This window comes from Periophthalmus magnuspinnatus, chromosome 14 (genome assembly GCF_009829125.3).
Source record: "Periophthalmus magnuspinnatus isolate fPerMag1 chromosome 14, fPerMag1.2.pri, whole genome shotgun sequence".
Lineage (NCBI taxonomy): Eukaryota > Metazoa > Chordata > Actinopteri > Gobiiformes > Gobiidae > Periophthalmus > Periophthalmus magnuspinnatus.
This window is the reverse complement of record NC_047139.1, coordinates 146,421-166,810: the sequence shown is the minus strand read 5'-3', so window position 1 is coordinate 166,810 and position 20,390 is coordinate 146,421. Positions and strand designations below refer to the sequence as shown.

Sequence of the window (20,390 nt, the reverse complement as noted above, 5' to 3'; positions counted from 1 at the left end):
ACTCTGTGTACTTTGGACAGTACTTGTACTCTGTGTACTTTGGACAGTACTTGTACTCTGTGTACTTTGGACAGTACTTGTACTCTGTGTATCGTCTTTTATTCCTCACACATTAGTGTTTTCTTTGTTGAAGTCTTGAGTTGCACTTTGTGCGGCTCACGCCTCTGTAACACTCACACTCACACAAAAGAACAAGTTCACACACTTGAAATAAAATGAGTTTAAATCCTCCGACCACTTCACTCTGAGGACGTTCACTTCCACAGACCAAACAAACCAGAGGAGGAGAAGAAAAGAACAAAAAGAGAAGAAGAAAAGTACAAAAAGAGAAGAAGAAAAGTACAAAAAGAGAAGAAGAAAAGTACAAAAAGAGAAGAAGAAAAGTACAAAAAGAGAAGAAGAAAAGTACAAAAAGAGAAGAAGAAAAGTACAAAAAGAGAAGAAGAAAAGTACAAAAAGAGAAGAAGAAAAGTACAAAAACACAGGAAGTAGAGCTGAGCTGTGAACAGAATCCTCTGCTCTGAAAACTCATCCAAAACAGAGACTGGACAGTTTCAACAAACGTTTAACTAAATAAAGACGTTACATGTTGTTGTTGTTTAACTGTCAGATTTTTACACAGAAGAAGAGGGAGGGCATCTGACACACGGGGAGGGCATCTGACACACAGGGAGGGCATCTGACACACGGGGAGGGCATCTGACACACGGGGAGGGCATCTGACACACAGAGAGGACAATGAATATGTAAGTTAGCAGTACGAGTCTGTACGAGGCTCCGCCCACAAGCATCTCTTTCATATCCCATAGAAGTAAATACCTCCTCTTTATACCCCACAGATGTAATTGCCCTTTTTCAGAGTCTTTCAGACTTTTTCAGAGTCTTTCAGAGTCTTTCAGAGTCTTTCAGAGTCTTTCAGAGTCTTTCCGGGGCTTTCCGAGTCTTTCAGAGTCTTTCCGAGTCTTTCAGAGTCTTTCAGAGTCTTTCCGAGTCTTTCAGAGTCTTTCAGAGTCTTTCCGGGTCTTTCCGAGTCTTTCAGAGTCTTTCAGAGTCTTTCAGAGTCTTTCCGAGTCTTTCCGAGTCTTTCAGAGTCTTTCCGGGTCTTTCCGAGTCTTTCAGAGTCTTTCCGGGTCTTTCAGAGTCTTTCAGAGTCTTTCAGAGTCTTTCAGAGTCTTTCCGGGTCTTTCCGGGTCTTTCAGAGTCTTTCCGGGTCTTTCAGAGTCTTTCCGAGTCTTTCAGAGTCTTTCAGAGTCTTTCCGGGTCTTTCCGAGTCTTTCAGAGTCTTTCAGAGTCTTTCAGAGTCTTTCAGAGTCTGTTTGGGGCCATGTTGTGTCGTCTCTGTTCTGATCTGTGTCATTTATGAATTATTGACGTGTTGCCTCCAGCGTCGCTCGACATCACATCCATAATTCAACAAACTAACTCGGTCACTACAGAACACAGAGAATCTGGAGTTTAACTACAGACCAGACTAGGACCAGACCAGGACCAGACCAGGACCAGACCAGGACCAGACCTGGACCAGGACCAGGACCAGACCAGGACCAGACCAGGACCAGACCAGGACAGGACCAGACCAGGACCAGACCAGGACAGGACCAGACCAGGACCAGACCAGGACCAGACCAGGACCAGACCATGACCAGACCATGACCAGACCCGGACCAGGACCAGACCTGGACCAGGACCAGACCAGGACCAGGACCACCACAAACCAAGTCTGAACCAACACTGTCTCCAGACTAAAAGGTCAAACTCTATTTCAATCCTAAGGAAAATCAATCACACAACGTTCTATTCCATGTGTGTTATGTGTGTGTGAGAGTGTGTGTGTGTGTGTGTGTGTGTGAGGGCGTGTGTGTGTGAGGGGGTGGGGGTGTGTGTGTGTGTGTGAGGGCGGGTGTGTGTGTGTGTGTGTGAGGGCGTGTGTGTGTGTGAGGGCGTGTGTGTGTGTGAGGGCGTGTGTGTGTGTGAGGGCATGTGTGTGTGAGAGGGGGTGTGTGTGTGTGTGTGAGGGTGTGTGTGTGTGAGAGGGGGTGGGGGTGTGTGTGTGAGGGCGTGTGTGTGTGAGAGGGGGTGTGTGTGTGTGTGTGTGAGGGTGTGTGTGTGTGAGGGGGGGTGTGTGTGTGTGTGTGAGGGCGTGTGTGTGTGTGAGGGGGGGTGTGTGTGTGAGGGCGTGTGTGTGTGTGAGGGCGTGTGTGTGTGTTATATGTGTGTGTGTGTGAGGGCGTGTGTGTGTGAGAGGGGGTGTGTGTGTGTGTGTGAGGGCGTGTGTGTGTGAGAGGGGGTGTGTGTGTGTGTGTGTGTGAGGGCGTGTGTGTGTGAGGGGGTGTGTGAGGGTGTGTGCGTGTGTGTGTGTGTGAGGGCGTGTGTGTGTGTGAGGGCGTGTGTGTGTGTGTGAGGGCGTGTGTGTGTGTGTGAGGGCGTGTGTGTGTGTGAGGGCGTGTGTGTGTGAGGGGGTGTGTGAGGGGGTGTGTGTGTGTGTGTGTGTGTGTGTGAGGGCGTGTGTGTGTGTGAGGGCGTGTGTGTGTGTGTGAGGGCGTGTGTGTGTGTGTGAGGGCGTGTGTGTGTGTGAGGGCGTGTGTGTGTGTGAGGGCGTGTGTGTGTGTTATGTGTGTGTGTGTGTGTGTGTGAGGGCGTGTGTGTGTGTGAGGGCGTGTGTGTGTGTGAGGGCGTGTGTGTGTGTTATATGTGTGTGTGTGTGAGGGCGTGTGTGTGTGTGTGAGGGCGTGTGTGTGTGTGAGGGCGTGTGTGTGTGTTATGTGGGTGTGTGTGTGTGTGTGTGTGAGGGCGTGTGTGTGTGTGTGAGGGTGTGTGTGTGTGTGTGTGTGAGGGCGTGTGTGTGTGTGAGGGCGTGTGTGTGTGTGAGGGTGTGTGTGTGTGAGGGCGTGTGTGTGTGTTATATGTGGGGGTGTGTGTGTGTGTGTGAGGGCGTGTGTGTGTGTGAGGGCGTGTGTGTGTGTGAGGGTGTGTGTGTGTGAGGGCGTGTGTGTGTGTTATATGTGTGTGTGTGTGAGGGCGTGTGTGTGTGTGTGAGGGCGTGTGTGTGTGTGTGAGGGCGTGTGTGTGTGTGAGGGTGTGTGTGTGTGAGGGCGTGTGTGTGTGTTATATGTGTGTGTGTGTGAGGGCGTGTGTGTGTGTGTGAGGGCGTGTGTGTGTGTGAGGGTGTGTGTGTGTGAGGGCGTGTGTGTGTGTTATATGTGTGTGTGTGTGAGGGCGTGTGTGTGTGTGTGAGGGCGTGGCGGCAGGTTAGCTCTGTGCATTTATATAAAGTCTATACTAGCACGTTATTGATTATGATTAAATTTTTCGATACTTTTTACTTTTGATCAGTTGTTTGTCTTTTCCGTTTCAGTCCAGACTCACATTTTAAACCAGGACCTGAAGTCAGAGGTGATTAAAGCCACACTGTGCAAAAGCCTCGTGTCCATGGAGACGGTAAAGAACCTCATGATTGGTTTTCTGTTTGTTGTAGCTGATTAAAGTCAGATTTGTTTTGTTGTGAGGCTCCACTAACACACCCAGCACATTCAGACACGAGGGGAGTGTCCTGCCCAAGGACACGACAGCAGAACACACGAGAGGGAATCGAACTCACTCTCCTCATGAACAGAAACCAGGATGAAACGGCACTTTGACTCACCGATGTTTGGATGTTTGAGCAGTCGACAGATACGAGCCTCACGATCCAACTTCTGATGATCTGAAAACAAAGAGAAACAGGTCTGAAACAGGACTGAAACAGGTCTGAAACAGGACTGAAACAGGTCTGAAACAGGTCTAAAACAGGTCTGAAACAGGACTAAAACAGGTCTGAAACAGGACTAAAACAGGTCTGAAACAGGTCTAAAACAGGTCTGAAACAGGACTAAAACAGGTCTAAAACAGGTCTGAAACAGGACTAAAACAGGTCTGAAACAGGACTAAAACAGGTCTGAAACAGGTCTGAAACAGGACTGAAACAGGTCTGAAACAGGACTGAAACAGGTCTAAAACAGGTCTGAAACAGGACTGAAACAGGTCTGAAACAGGTCTGAAACAGGACTGAAACAGGTCTGAAACAGGTCTGAAACAGGTCTGAAACAGGACTGAAACAGGTCTGAAACAGGACTGAAACAGGTTTGAAACAGGACTGAAACAGGTCTGAAACAGGACTGAAACAGGTCTGAAACAGGACTGAAACAGGTCTGAAACAGGACTAAAACAGGTCTGAAACAGGACTAAAACAGGTCTGAAACAGGACTGAAACAGGTCTGAAACAGGACTAAAACAGGTCTGAAACAGGACTAAAACAGGTCTGAAACAGGACTGAAACAGGTCTGAAACAAGACTAAAACAGGTCTGAAACAGGACTAAAACAGGTCTGAAACAGGACTGAAACAGGTCTGAAACAGGTCTGAAACAGGTCTGAAACAGGACTAAAACAGGTCTGAAACAGGACTAAAACAGGTCTGAAACAGGTCTGAAACAGGTCTGAAACAGGACTGAAACAGGTCTGAAACAGGTCTGAAACAGGACTGAAACAGGACTAAAACAGGACTAAAACAGGACTAAAACAGGTCTGAAACAGGACTGAAACAGGACTAAAACAGGTCTGAAACAGGACTGAAACAGGTCTGAAACAGGACTAAAACAGGTCTGAAACAGGACTGGAACAGGTCTGAAACAGGACTGAAACAGGACTGAAACAGGACTAAAACAGGTCTGAAACAGGACTGAAACAGGACTGAAACAGGTCTGAAACAGGTCTGAAACAGGTCGGAAACAGGTCGGAAACAGGTCTGAAACAGGACTGAAACAGGTTTGAAACAGGACTGAAACAGGACTGAAACAGGTCTGAAACAGGTCTGAAACAAGTCGGAAACAGGTCTGAAACAGGACTAAAACAGGTCTGAAACAGGACTGAAACAGGACTAAAACAGGTCTGAAACAGGACTGAAACAGGACTAAAACAGGTCTGAAACAGGACTGAAACAGGTCTGAAACAGGACTGAAACAGGTCTGAAACAGGACTGAAACAGGTCTGAAACAGGACTAAAACAGGTCTGAAACAGGACTAAAGCAGGTCTGAAACAGGACTGAAACAGGACTAAAACAGGACTAAAACAGGACTGAAACAGGACTGAAACAGGTCTGAAACAGGTCTGCAACAGGTCGGAAACAGGTCGGAAACAGGTCTGAAACAGGACTGAAACAGGTCTGAAACAGGACTGAAACAGGACTGAAACAGGTCTGAAACAGGACTGAAACAGGACTGAAACAGGACTGAAACAGGTCTGAAACAGGTCTGAAACAGGTCGGAAACAGGTCGGAAACAGGTCTGAAACAGGACTAAAACAGGTCTGAAACAGGACTAAAACAGGTCTGAAACAGGACTAAAACAGGTCTGAAACAGGTCTGAAACAGGACTGAAACAGGACTAAAACAGGTCTGAAACAGGACTAAAACAGGTCTGAAACAGGACTGAAACAGGTCTGAAACAGGACTGAAACAGGTCTGAAACAGGACTAAAACAGGTCTGAAACAGGACTAAAACAGGACTAAATTAGGACTAAACCGGGTCTAAACCAGGACTAAACCAGCACTTATCTGACACACACAGGGAGGGCATCTGACACACACAGGGAGGGCATCTGACACATGGGGAGGGCATCTGACACACACAGGGAGGGCATCTGACACACAGCCTTGGCTCTGGTGTGAATGCTGGCGTCTGATTGGCTGGCTGCTTGTTGCTTGGTAACGGAGTAAAGTTGACGTTCTCCTGCAGCAGTGAGTTATGTAACACTCAGATTATGTCCAGAAAATAAAACCACAAAACTCACAACACGAGATTCACCCAAGATCTGAGTCCTGCTGTAGTCCTGGTTTAGTCCTGGTTTAATCCTGGTTTAGTCCTGGTTTAGTCCTGGTTTAGTCCTGGTTCAGTCCTGGTTTAGGCCTGATTCAGTCCTGGTTTAGTCCTGGTTTAGTCCTGGTTTAGGCCTGATTCAGTCCTGGTTTAGTCCTGGTTTAGTCCTGGTTTAGTCCTGGTTTAGTCCTGGTTCAGTCCTGGTTCAGTCCTGGTTTAGTCCTGGTTTAGTCCTGGTTTAGTCCTGGTTCAGTCCTGGTTCAGTCCTGGTTTAGTCCTGGTTTATGGAGCCACAAAGACAAAATAAGATTCAGATGCTGTGTCTGAATGTCTCCCCCAGCCCACAGTCCCTCCTCTTCGTCGGGCTCATATCTCCTCCTCTTCATCGGGCTCTTCATCGGGCTCATATCTCCTCCTCTTCATCGGGCTCATATCTCCTCCTCTTCGTCGGGCTCATATCTCCTCCTCTTCGTCGGGCTCATATCTCCTCCTCTTCGTCGGGCTCATATCTCCTCCTCTTCATCGGGCTCTTCATCGGGCTCTTCATCGGGCTCATATCTCCTCCTCTTCATCGGGCTCTTCATCGGGCTCTTCATCGGGCTCATATCTCCTCCTCTTCATCGGGCTCTTCATCGGGCTCTTCATCGGGCTCATATCTCCTCCTCTTCGTCGCCCTCCTCTCTGTTCGCTCATGTTACTTAAGATCGTTATATTTAAGGTTTAACTATAAAAAGTTATAATTCTTTGCCCAGTTTGGATGTTTTTTTTCATGTTACTTCCTGGTTGGAGATCATGACATCACACACGGAACTGTTACCGAGCAACCACGTGTACCAAACTCCACTAACGTCACAGATCTGACACATAAAAATGTAAGAAAATAAACTTTATTTTGTTGAATCATGTTTAAAGTGTCAGAAAAATATGTTTCTTGTGTAAATTGAGCCAAACGTTTGGACAGAATTCTCCCAGTGTGATGTCATCAGTGTGATGTCATCAGTGTGATGTCATCAGTGTGATGTCATCAGTGTGATGTCATCAGTGTGATGTCATCAACATGTCATAAACTGTTACTTTAACAGATAAACTGTTTTTTGTCACAAACATTCTAACAGCATTAAAATGGCGTGACCTTGTCCAGTGGACAGAAGGGGACAGTGGGACATTCAGACACAGACAGAGTCATTTGTCATGATTTGGTGCTGGTTTAGTCCGGGTTTAGACTTGATGTGGATTTGGTCCTGGTCTAGTCCGGGTCTAGTCCGGGTCTAGTCCGGGTCTAGTCCGGGTCTAGTCCGGGTCTAGTCCGGGTTTAGTCCTGGTGAGTTCCCTGGTCTCCGTCTTTTGTGGAGACAGAGGTGGATAGAGATAAATTAGCATTAGCATTAGCATTAGCACACAGTGAGTCTGGGGCAGCCATTACCTAAGTGTTTTAATCAGAATCAGAATCATTAGATTTTTATTGCCATAGTCTGTGAACACAGTTCACAAACTAGGAACTTGCTTCGGTGAAAAAGTGCAACATAAACACACTGAATAAATACAAATACGAATAAGGGCATGCACAAAGTTAAAAAAGATATGCTTAAAAAAAATCAAGTGAAATACTTAAAAGGGAGAAAAATATATACAACAAAAAAATATACAACAAATAAACATGTTTACATGGTGTTTCTGTCACTTCTGCTTCTCCTTCTACATGAACTGACACTACAGGCCAAATTTATTTTTTCAATTTTTTTTTGGTCACTTTGGTCTTTTAGCAACAAACTTTGATGTGGAAACAACAACCCGGTCACTTTGTACCAAAACATGTTTTAAAAATGAATTATATCAACTTACAGCCAGTGAGTTCAATGGGACTGGAAATCACACAGAGCAAACTTTACACACACAGCAAACTTTACACACAAACAGCAAACTTTACACACACAGAGCAAACTTTACACACAGAGCAAACTTTACACCCAGAGCAAACTTTACACACAGAGCAAACTTTACACACAAACAGCAAACTTTACACACACAGAGCAAACTTTACACACAGAGCAAACTTTACACACGCAGCAAACTTTACGCACAGAGCAAACTTTACACACACTGCAAACTTTACACACAGAGCACACTTTACACACAGAGCAAACTTTACACACAGAGCAAACTTTACACACACACAGAGCAAACTTTACACACACATAGAGCAAACTTTACACACAAACAGCTAACTTTACACACAAACAGCAAACTTTACACACACATAGAGCAAACTTTACACACACAGCAAACTTTACACAAACAGCAAACTTTACACACACAGAGCAAACTTTACACACAGAGCAAACTTTACACACAGAACAAACTTGACTAACAGAGCAAACTTTACACACAGAGCAAACTTTACACACACATAGATCAAACTTTACACACAAACAGCAAACGTTACACACACAGCAAACTTTACACACACAGAGCAAACTTTACACACACAGAGCAAACTTGACACACACAGAGCAAACTTTACACACACAGAGCAAACTTTACACACAGAGCAAACTTTACACACAGAGCAAACTTTACACACACAGCAAACTTTACACACACAGCAAACTTTACACACACAGCAAACTTTACACACAGAGAGCAAACTTTACACACACAGATCAAACTTTACACACAAACAGCAAACTTTACACACAGAACAAACTTTACACACACACAGATCAAACTTTACACACAAACAGCAAACTTTACACACACACACAGCAAACTTTACACACACAGAGCAAACTTTACACACACAGCAAACTTTACACACACACAGCAAACTTTACACACACAGCAAACTTTACACACATAGCAAACTTTACACTAGGGATGGGATGATATACGATAATATTGTTAATCGCAATAAAAAGCAATAGCAAACTACACACATAGAGCAAACGTTACACACAGTGCAACCTTTACACACACAGCAAACTTTACACACACACGCAGCAAACTTTACACACACAGATCAAACTTTACACACACAGTGCAACCTTTACACACACAGCAAACTTTACACACACACGCAGCAAACTTTACACACACAGATCAAACTTTACACACACAGATCAAACTTTACACACACAGATCAAACTTTACACACACATAGAGCAAACTTTACACACACAGATCAAACTTTACACACAGATCAAACTTTACACACACAGATCAAACTTTACACATAGATCAAACTTTACACACACACAGATCAAACTTTACACACACAGATCAAATTTTACACACACAGAGCAAACTTTACACACAGAGCAAACTTTACACACAGAGCAAACTTTACACACACAGCAAACTTTACACACACAGAGCAAATTTTACACACACAGAGCAAACTTTACACACAGATCAAACTTTACACACACACAGATCAAACTTTACACACACAGATCAAATTTTACACACACAGAGCAAACTTTACATACACAGATCAAACTTTACACACACAGAGCAAACTTTACACACACAGATCAAACTTTACACACACAGATCAAACTTTACACACACACACAGATCAAACTTTACACACACAGAGCAAACTTTACACACACAGATCAAACTTTACACACACAGATCAAACTTTACACACAGATCAAACTTTACACACACAGATCAAACTTTACACACACAGAGCAAACTTTACACACACAGAGCAAACCTTATAACATATCATGACATTCCTTTTTTATATAAAAACATTACATCATGAAAAACTTACAAAACTTACATTTCTGTGAATGAAAGACAAGTTTCAAATGGATCTTTACATTTAAGATGTTTTCACCTGCAGCGTCTCGCCTTGAAATGGGATTTCACTGAACACTGGGTTTAGTCCCAGTTTAGTCTGGACTAACCCTGGTCTAGTGCCGGTCTATTCTAGTCCTGTCTCGGTCCTTGGTTCTGGCCCTTGTTCTGATCCCAGTCTCTTGACACTGGTCTAGTCCTGGTTTAGTTGTAGTTCTGGTCTCTGAACTCAGTCTCAGGTTTAGTCCTGGTCTCTGGTTTAGTCCCTGTCTCTGGTTTAGTCCCGGTCTCAGGTTTAGTCCCGGTCTCAGGTTTAGTCCCGGTCTCTGGTTTAGTCCCTGTCTCTGGTTTAGTCCCGGTCTCTGGTTTAGTCCCGGTCTCTGGTTTAGTCCCGGTCTCTGGTTTAGTCCCGGTCTCTGTTTTAGTCCCGGTCTCTGTTTTAGGCCCGGTCTCTGGTTTAGTCCCGGTCTCTGTTTTAGTCCCGGTCTCTGGTTTAGTCCCTGTCTCTGGTTTAGTCCCGGTCTCTGTTTTAGTCCCGGTCTCTGGTTTAGTCCCTGTCTCTGGTTTAGTCCCGGTCTCTGGTTTAGTCCCGGTCTCTGGTTTAGTCCCGGTCTCTGGACTCTGACCTCGTGCAGACAGCTTCTTGGTGTTGATGATCTTGGCGGCGTATTCTTGTCCTGTGTGAACTTTGACACAGCGCCGCACGATCGAGAACGCTCCTCTGAAACACACAAAGAGAGGTTACTCGCCCGACAGGGTCCAATACACACCCGAGAGTGTCTAACACACACCCGACAGTGTCTAACACACACCGACAGTGTCTAACACACACCGACAGAGTTCAATACACACCCGACAGGGTCTAACACACACCCGACAGTGTCTAACACACACCGACAGGGTTCAATACACACCCGACAGGGTCTAACACACACCTGACAGGGTCTAACACACACCGACAGGGTCTAACACACACTGACGGGGTTCAATACACACCCGACAGGGTCTAAGACACACCGACAGGGTCTAAGACACACCGACAGGGTCTAACACACACCCGACAGTGTCTAACACACACTCGACAGGGTCTAACACACACCCGACAAGGTCTAACACACACCCGACAAGGTCTAACACACACCCGACAGGGTCCAATACACACTTGACAGGGTCTAACACACACCGACAGGGTTCAATACACACCCAACAGGGTCTAAGCCACACCCAACAGGGTCTAACACACTGACAGGGTCAAATACACACCCAACAGGGTCTAAGACACACCCGACAGGGTCCAATACACACCCGACAGGGTCTAAGACACACCCGACAGGGTCTAACACACATTGACAGGGTCCAATACACACCCGACAGTGTCTAACACACACACGACAGGGTCTAACTCACACCGACAGGGTTCAATACACACCCGACAGGGTCTAAGACACACTAACAGGGTCCAATACACACTGACAGGGTCTAAGACACACCCGACAGGGTCTAACACACACTCAACAGGGTCTAACACACATCGACAGGGTCCAATACACACCCGACAGGGTCTAAGACACACTAACAGGGTCCAATACACACTGGCAGGGTCTAAGACACACCCGACAGGGTCTAACACACACCCGACAGGGTCTAACACACACCCGACAGGGTCTAACACACACCCGACAGGGTCTAACACACACCGACAGGGTCCAATACACACTCGACAGGGTCTAACACACACCCGACACGGTAGACCTGGTTCAGCTTTCACAGCTTCAGGGAGATCCTAAGTTTGGGGCTGTCTTTAAAAACAGTGACTTTTACAGAGTCACACACACAAACAAGGGACAAAGGATGAAAATGAGCCCTGGCTATAATCCTGTATATTTACAGGTGTGGGATTCGTTGCCTCTGTTCTTAATATGATTGTCCCTTCATTAAATAATAAACAATATACAACAACAACACAGACTCGTCTCTGTCTCTGTCTCTGTGATGTGAGAATGGCCATGCCCTGATTGGTGGAAACACTTCCTGTTGCCCACAGACCAGTCCCAGGCCCTGGTCTGATTGGCCCCTTGCCTCAGAGCTGCGTCCTGATTGGCCATCTCCCTCAGAGCAGTGCTGCGATTGGCCGCCACCCACAGAGTTATGTAAGAGCGCCGAGCTGAGTGGGAAGAGAGTGGGCTGAGGCCAAGAGGTGCACTCCAACGCATTATACCATCTAAGACAGAAACCAGGTCTAAACCAGGTCTGAAACAGGTCTGAAACAGGTCTAAACCAGGTCTGAAACAGGTCTAAAACAGGACTGAAACAGGTCTGAAACAGGACTAAAACAGGACTACACCAGGTCTGAAACAGGTCTGAAACAGGTCTGAAACAGGTCTAAACCAGGTCTGAAACAGGTCTGAAACAGGTCTGAAACAGGTCTAAACCAGGTCTGAAACAGGTCTGAAACAGGTCTGAAACAGGTCTGAAACAGGACTAAAACAGGACTAAAAGAGGACTGAAACAGGTCTGAAACAGGTCTGAAACAGGACTAAAACAGGACTGAAACAGGTCTGAAACAGGACTAAAACAGGACTGAAACAGGTCTGAAACAGGACTAAAACAGGACTGAAACAGGTCTGAAACAGGACTAAAACAGGTCTGAAACAGGTCTAAAACAGGACTAAAACAGGTCTGAAACAGGTCTGAAACAGGACTAAAACAGGTCTGAAACAGGTCTGAAACAGGACTAAAATAGGTCTGAAACAGGACTGAAACAGGTCTAAAACAGGTCTGAAACAGGACTGAAACAGGTCTGAAACAGGACTAAAACAGGACTACACCAGGTCTGAAACAGGACTAAACCAGGTCTGAAACAGGACTAAAACAGGACTAAAACAGGTCTGAAACAGGACTAAAACAGGACTAAAACAGGTCTAAAACAGGACTGAAAGAGGACTAAAACAGGACTGAAACAGGACTAAAACAGGACTAAAACAGGACTAAAACAGGTCTGAAACAGGTCTGAAACAGGTCTGAAACAGGACTAAAACAGGTCTGAAACAGGACTAAAACAGGACTAAAACAGGTCTGAAACAGGACTAAAATAGGTCTGAAACAGGACTAAAACAGGACTAAAACAGGACTAAAACAGGTCTGAAACAGGACTAAAACAGGACTAAAACAGGTCTGAAACAGGTCTGAAACAGGTCTGAAACAGGACTAAAACAGGACTACACCAGGTCTGAAACAGGTCTGAAACAGGACTAAACCGGGTCTGAAACAGGACTAAAACAGGACTAAAACAGGACTAAAACAGGACTAAAACAGGACTAAAACAGGTCTGAAACAGGTCTGAAACAGGTCTGAAACAGGACTAAAACAGGACTAAAACAGGTCTAAAACAGGTCTGAAACAGGTCTGAAACAGGTCTGAAACAGGACTGAAACAGGACTGAAACAGGACTGAAACAGGACTACACCAGGTCTGAAACAGGTCTGAAACAGGACTAAACCGGGTCTGAAACAGGACTAAAACAGGACTAAAACAGGTCTGAAACAGGACTAAAACAGGACTAAAACAGGTCTGAAACAGGTCTGAAACAGGTCTGAAACAGGACTAAAACAGGTCTGAAACAGGTCTGAAACAGGTCTGAAACAGGTCTGAAACAGGACTAAAACAGGACTAAAACAGGTCTAAAACAGGTCTGAAACAGGACTAAAACAGGTCTGAAACAGGTCTGAAACAGGACTGAAACAGGACTGAAACAGGACTAAAACAGGTCTAAACCAGGTCTGAAACAGGTCTGAAACAGGACTAAAACAGGTCTGAAACAGGTCTGAAACAGGTCTAAAACAGGACTAAAACAGGACTGAAACAGGTCGGAAACAGGTCTAAAACAGGACTAAAACAGGTCTGAAACAGGACTGAAACAGGTCTGAAACAGGTCTGAAACAGGACTGAAACAGGACTAAAACAGGTCTGAAACATGGCTAAAACAGGTCTAAACCAGGTCTGAAACAGGTCTGAAACAGGACTAAAACAGGTCTAAACCAGGTCTGAAACAGGTCTGAAACAGGTCTGAAACAGGACTAAAACAGGTCTAAAACAGGACTGAAACAGGTCTGAAACAGGACTAGAACAGGTCTAAACCAGGTCTAAACCAGGTCTGAAACAGGTCTGAAACAGGTCTGAAACAGGTCTGAAACAGGTCTAAAACAGGTCTGAAACAGGTCTGAAACAGGTCTGAAACAGGTCTAAAACAGGTCTGAAACAGGACTAAAACAGGTCTGAAACAGGTCTGAAACAGGACTAAAACAGGACTGAAACAGGTCTGAAACAGGACTGAAACAGGTCTGAAACAGGTCTAAAACAGGACTAAAACAGGACTGAAACAGGTCTGAAACAGGTCTGAAACAGGTCTGAAACAGGTCTGAAACAGGTCTAAAACAGGTCTGAAACAGGACTGAAACAGGACTAAAACAGGTCTGAAACAGGTCTGAAACAGGACTAAAACAGGACTGAAACAGGTCTGAAACAGGACTGAAACAGGTCTGAAACAGGTCTAAAACAGGACTAAAACAGGACTGAAACAGGTCTGAAACAGGTCTGAAACAGGTCTAAAACAGGTATGAAACAGGACTGAAACAGGACTAAAACAGGTCTGAAACAGGACTAAAACAGGACTAAAACAGGACTGAAACAGGTCTGAAACAGGACTGAAACAGGTCTAAAACAGGTCTGAAACAGGTCTGAAACAGGACTAAAACAGGTCTGAAACAGGACTAAAACAGGACTAAAACAGGACTGAAACAGGTCTGAAACAGGACTGAAACAGGTCTGAAACAGGTCTAAAACAGGACTAAAACAGGACTGAAACAGGTCTGAAACAGGTCTGAAACAGGTCTAAAACAGGTATGAAACAGGACTGAAACAGGTCTAAAACAGGTCTGAAACAGGACTGAAACAGGTCTGAAACAGGTCTAAACCAGGTCTAAACCAGGTCTGAAACAGGACTAAAACAGGACTAAAACAGGACTAAAACAGGTCTGAAACAGGACTAAAACAGGTCTGAAACAGGACTAAAACAGGACTAATTTTGGAACAAATCCTGGACTAAACCACGACCAAACTGGGGTCAAACCTAAAGCTTTAGTGCACTTTAAAAACACAGAGGAGCACTTCAGGAGCACCACCTGATGACATCACCAGGTGTAACGGAGTGTTGTGAGCTGTGCAGAGACACACTAAAACATGTGAAACAAAACACAACTGCACTACACTAGAACAGGGTTAAAGCTCCACTGTGGGACATTTCACACACTAGAACAGGGTTAAAGCTCCACTGTGGGACATTTCACACAGTAGAACAGGGTTAAAGCCCCACTGTGGGACATTTCACACACTAGAACAGGGTTAAAGCCCCACTGTGGGACATTTCACACACTAGAACAGGGTTAAAGCTCCACTGTGGGACATTTCACACACTAGAACAGGGTTAAAGCCCCACTGTGGGACATTTCACACAGTAGAACAGGGTTAAAGCTCCACTGTGGGACATTTCCTCACATTCAGGGTTACATGAGGCTCGGTCGTGTCTGAGGGTCGGTCTGGGTGTTTTCAGAGGTCAGAGGTCAGAGGACATCAAAGTCTTCCTTGTTATTTTAATATATATATATAATATAATTTTTTCTTGTTGCCATGACGCCCCAATTCGGAACAGGAGACTTTATCTGAACCAGACGACACGAGAGGATAAACTCATCTCATGTTTATGGAAAATACAGTTAGAGGGAAGAGGAGGCGCAGAGGAGGAGCAGGGGAGGAGCAAGGGAGGAGCAAGGGAGGAGCAGAGGAGGAGCAGGGGAGGATAAACTCATCTCAGAGACACTGAGACGCGGTTCAGTCCTGGTTCAGTTCTGGTTTAGTCCTGGTTCAGTTCTGGTTCAGTCCTGGTTCAGTTCTGGTTCAGTCCTGGTTCAGTCCTGGTTCAGTCCTGGTTCAGTTCTGGTTCAGTCCTGGTTCAGTTCTGGTTCAGTCCTGGTTCAGTCCTGGTTCAGTCCTGGTTCAGTCCTGGTTTAGTCCACAGGGAGAACATGCAAACAGCACAGTCCAGGACTCGAACCAGAGACCCTGTGGCTGTGGGGCGAGAGGATTAACCACTGTGTCACTGCACACAGATTTTTGTCCCACAGTGGGGCTTTAACCCTGTTCTAGTGTGTGAAATGTCCCACAGTGGGGCTTTAACCCTGTTCTAGTGTGTGAAATGTCCCACAGTGGGGCTTTAACCCTGTTCTAGTGTGTGAAATGTCCCACAGTGGGGCTTTAACCCTGTTCTAGTGTGTGAAATGTCCCACAGTGGGGCTTTAACCCTGTTCTAGTGTGTGAAATGTCCCACAGTGGGGCTTTAACCCTGTTCTAGTGTGTATTTGAACAGAGATGATTCAGCTGGAGTCTGGAGTTTGTTTGTTTCATTTTATTATTCGTCTAAAAACCTCAAAATGTGACGTTCCACCTTGTGATGTCATCAAGTGTAGTTTTCAGGTTAACTCCTCCTTTTACCTTTACTTCAGTCGAGATTGAAATGATCCAAATGATTCTAGTGAAGGTGGAGTTTAAAAACACAGTGGAGCACTTCCTGTATCACCACATGATGACATCACAAGGTGGAACTGAGTGTTTTCAGTTTGAGAGAAGAACTCAGCCTAAATCTGCAGTTTGTGTGTTAAACATGTGAGAATGAAACAAAACACAACTCCAGGTCTGTGTGTGAAACAACATCAGGACAGAGCAGAGAACAGTTCATTGATGCTTCAGCCGATAACAGGGGGTGTGGCGCTAACTGGAGGCACCGCTCTGTCTGAAGCTCAGGTCAGGCTTTAATCTAAGTTTTATTTTAACACAATCTGACCAAAAAGAACTGACTGAACGCCAACAGGTGAGTGATCTGTGCAAACAACTCCCTCTAAAATAAGCCACAAGCTAGCATTAGCATTAGCATTAGCATTAGCCAACAGTTTTTCAGTCTCACCTTTTAGTGTAAAATCAAGAGTTTTCAGATGATTTTAAAACATTTCTGTGTTTGTTAATTAGTGTGTTGTGTCTCCATGGTAACTGCTGAACATCCCATCATAGACACACAGGCAGAACATCCCCAGTGTGACGTATGGGCCCTTTAAATCTAATGTAGCTTTTCAAAAGTGTTTCAAATGTGAGAATTATGTAAATTATGTAAAGAGACTAAAGCTCATTTGCATATTCTGCCCTAAAGCAACTCAAAACCAGGAAGTGAACAGGAAGAATGTGACATACCGCAGTGGAGCTTTAACCCTGTTCTACTGTGTGAAATGTCCCACAGTGGAGCTTTAACCCTGTTCTAGTGTGTGAAATGTCCCACAGTGAAGTTCCTTGTGTCTTTGTCTCCTTGTTTCCTCATCTCCTTGTTTCTTTCCTTGTCTCCTTGTTTCTTTCCTTGTCTCCTTGTTTCTTTCCTTGTTTCCTTGTCTCCTTGTTTCCTTGTCTCCTTGTTTCCTTGTCTCCTTGTTTCCTTGTCTCCTTGTTTCCTTGTCTCCTTGTTTCCTTGTCTCCTTGTCTCCTTGTTTCCTTGTCTCCTTGTCTCCTTGTCTCCTTGTCTCCTTGTTTCCTTGTCTCCTTGTCTCCTTGTTTCCTTGTTTCCTTGTTTCCTTGTCTCCTTGTCTCCCTGTCTCCTTGTCTCCTTGTTTCCTTGGTGTTTGAGGTGTTGACCTCGTTTCTTTTCCCAAAATGACGTTTGACAGACACCACTATACCTCTCCACTCTCCCCCTCTCTCTCCCCCTCTCTCTCGCTCCTCTCTCCCCCTCTCTCTCTCTCCTCGGCTCTCTCTCTCTCCTCCCTCTCTCTCTCTCCTCCCTCTCTCTCTCGCTCCTCTCCCCCCCTCTCTCTCCTCCGCTGTCTCTCTCTCGCTCCTCTCTCCCCGCTCTCTCTCTCTCCTCCCTCTCCCTCTCCTCTCTCCCCGCTCTCTCTCTCTCCTCCCCCTCTCTCTCCCCCCCTCTCTCCCCCTCTCTCTCCCCCTCTCTCTCTCTCCTCCTCTCTCCCCCCCTCTCTCTCGCTCCTCTCCCCCCCTCTCTCTCTCCTCCGCTCTCTCTCTCTCCTCCCTCTCTCTCTCGCTCCTCTCCCCCCCTCTCTCTCCTCCGCTGTCTCTCTCTCGCTCCTCTCTCCCCGCTCTCTCTCTCTCCTCCCTCTCCCTCTCTCGCTCCTCTCTCCCCGCTCTCTCTCTCTCCTCCCTCTCTCTCTCTCGCTCCTCTCTCCCCGCTCTCTCTCTCTCTTCCTCTCTCTCCTCTCCCCCCCTCTGTCTCCTCCTCTCTGTCCCTCGTCTCTCTCCTCCCTCCTCTCTCCTTCTCTGTCCCTCCTCCTCTCTCGATTCCTCTTTCTCTCTCTTCCTCTGTCCCTCATTCCACAGGGCCCTGCCTTTTTCCTCTCTCCCACTCTCTTTTCCTCCCTCTCTTCTCTCTCTCCTCCTCTAAAATTAAACATATAAAATAAATGTAACTTTTCCTCCGCTCCTCTCATCCCTCCCTCTTTCTCTCCCTCACATCTCCCCCGCTCTCTTCTCTTTCTCTCTTCCTCTTTTCTACAGGTCTCTCCTCTATCCTCGCTCGCCCCCTCCACCTCTCCTTTCAGACGTCTGTTTTCAGAATTCACAACCACTCCATCCTCCTACACACTTTAGTTTCCCTCCTACCTCCTCTCCTCTCTTCCATCTCTCCTCCTCCACTCTCCTAGTCCTCTTTTACCCCTCTCCTCTTCCACTCCTCTCCTCCCTCTCTCTTCTCCCCCTCCTTCTCTTCTCCTTCTCTCCTCTCCTCCCCTCTCCTCCCTCTTTCCTTCCTTTCCTCTCCTCCTCACCTCTCCTCCCTCTCTCCTCTCCCCCTCCTTCTCTTCTCCTCACCGCTCCTCCTCCTCTGCTTCTCTCCTCACCTCTCCTCTCTCTCTCCTCTCCTCCTCCTTTCCTCCTCCTCTCCTCCCTCTCTCCTCTCCTCCTCCTCTCCTCCCTCTCTCCTCTCCTCTCCCCCTCCTTCTCTTCTCCTCTTCTCCACTCCTCCTCCTCACCTATCCTCCCTCTCTCCTCTCCTCCTCACCTCTCCTCCCGCTCTCCTCCTCCTCCTCTCCTCTCCTCCTCTCCTCCTCCTCTCCTCCCTCTCTCCTCTCCTCCTCCTCACCTCTCCTCCTCCTCACCTCTCCTCCCTCACCTCTCCTCCCTCTCACCTCTCCTCCTCCTCACCTCTCCTCCCTCTCTCCTCTTCTCCACTCCTCCTCCTCACCTCTCCTCCCTCTCTCCTCTCCTCCTCCTTCTCTCCTCCTCCTCCTCCTCACCTCTCCTCTCTCTCCTCTCCTCCTCTTCTCCTCCTTCTCTCCTCCTCCTCCTCTCCTCCCTCTCCTCCCTCTCTCCTCTCCTCCCTCTCTCCTCTCCTCCTCTTCTACTCCTCCTTCTCTCTCCTCTGTGTGTTGGAATTCCAGGTACTCACTTTCCGAGCTCCTCATAGAGCTGGTACTCCTCGGTGAAGCGCGTGCAGATGACCGTTGCCATGGCGCCGGCGGCTGGGGTCAGGGGTCGCGGGGTCGTCGGGGTCCGGTGTGGCTCGGTTCGGGCTGGGTCCGGCTCGTCTCGGGGCGGCTGTGTCGGCTCGTTCGCTCCAGAAGTCTGTGTGAAAGTGAATGAGCCCAAAAGGAACACAGCCAGGCAAATATGAGATGCATGACCCGCCCACGCCGCCCCCACACAGCCAATCACAGCGCAGAGAGCGGCAGACGGACGGGAGGGGCGGCCAATCACGAGCAGGAGGACGCAGAAGGCAACGTCGTCATGGCAACTGCTGCTCAGAACAGAGCGAGCATCAGCCAAGAACTCAACCAGGACTGAACCAGGACTAAAGCAGGACTAAACCAGGACTAAACCAGGTCTAAACCAGGACTAAACCAGGTCTAAACCAGGTCTAAACCAGGACTGAACCAGGTCTAAACCAGAACTTAACCAGGTCTAAACCAAGACTAAACCAGGTCTAAAACAAGACTAAACCAGGACTAAACCAGGACTAAACCAGGTCTAAACCAGGACTGAACCAGGTCTAAACCAGAACTTAACCAGGTATAAACCAAGACTAAACCAGGTCTAAACCAGGACTAAACCAGGACTAAACCAGGACTAAACCAGGTCTAAACCAGGACTGAACCAGGTCTAAACCAGAACTTAACCAGGTATAAACCAAGACTAAACCAGGTCTAAACCAAGACTAAACCAGGTCTAAACCAAGACTAAACCAGGTCTAAACCAGGACTAAACCAGGTCTAAACCAGGTCTAAACCAGGACTAAACCAGGTCTAAACCAAGACTAAACAAGGTCTAAACTAGGACTACACTAGGATTAAACCAGGTCTAAACCAGGACTAAACCAGGACTGAACCAGGTCTAAACCAGGACTAAACCAGGACTAAACCAGGACTAAACAAGGACTAAACAAGGACTAAACCAGGACTAAACCAGGACTAAACAAGGACTAAACTAGGACTAAACCAGGTCTAAACCAGGACTTAACCAGGTCTAAACCAGGACTAATCCAGGTCTAAACCAAGACTAAACAAGGACTAAACCAGGACTAAACCAGGACTAAACCAGGTCTAAACCAGGACTAAACAAGGACTAAACCAGGACTAAACCAGGTCTAAACCAGGACTAAACAAGGTCTAAACCAGAACTAAACCAGGTCTAAACC

General features: G+C 46.6%; 1 protein-coding gene across 1 annotated transcript in view; it reads right to left on the bottom strand.

Annotated features, from left to right (window-relative positions):
- camk2a (calcium/calmodulin-dependent protein kinase II alpha) overlaps positions 1-19,337 on the bottom strand; it is a 38,360-nt gene extending 19,023 nt beyond the window's left edge. The window contains exons 1-3 of the mRNA XM_033978749.2: positions 19,146-19,337; positions 10,282-10,376; positions 3,644-3,703 (exon numbers count right to left, since the gene is read on the bottom strand). Of these exons, the coding sequence (XP_033834640.1) occupies positions 3,644-3,703; positions 10,282-10,376; positions 19,146-19,207 (217 nt within the window). The 5' untranslated portion in view covers positions 19,208-19,337. The remainder of the gene's footprint in view (positions 1-3,643; positions 3,704-10,281; positions 10,377-19,145) is intronic.
- Positions 19,338-20,390: the final 1,053 nt, after the last annotated feature.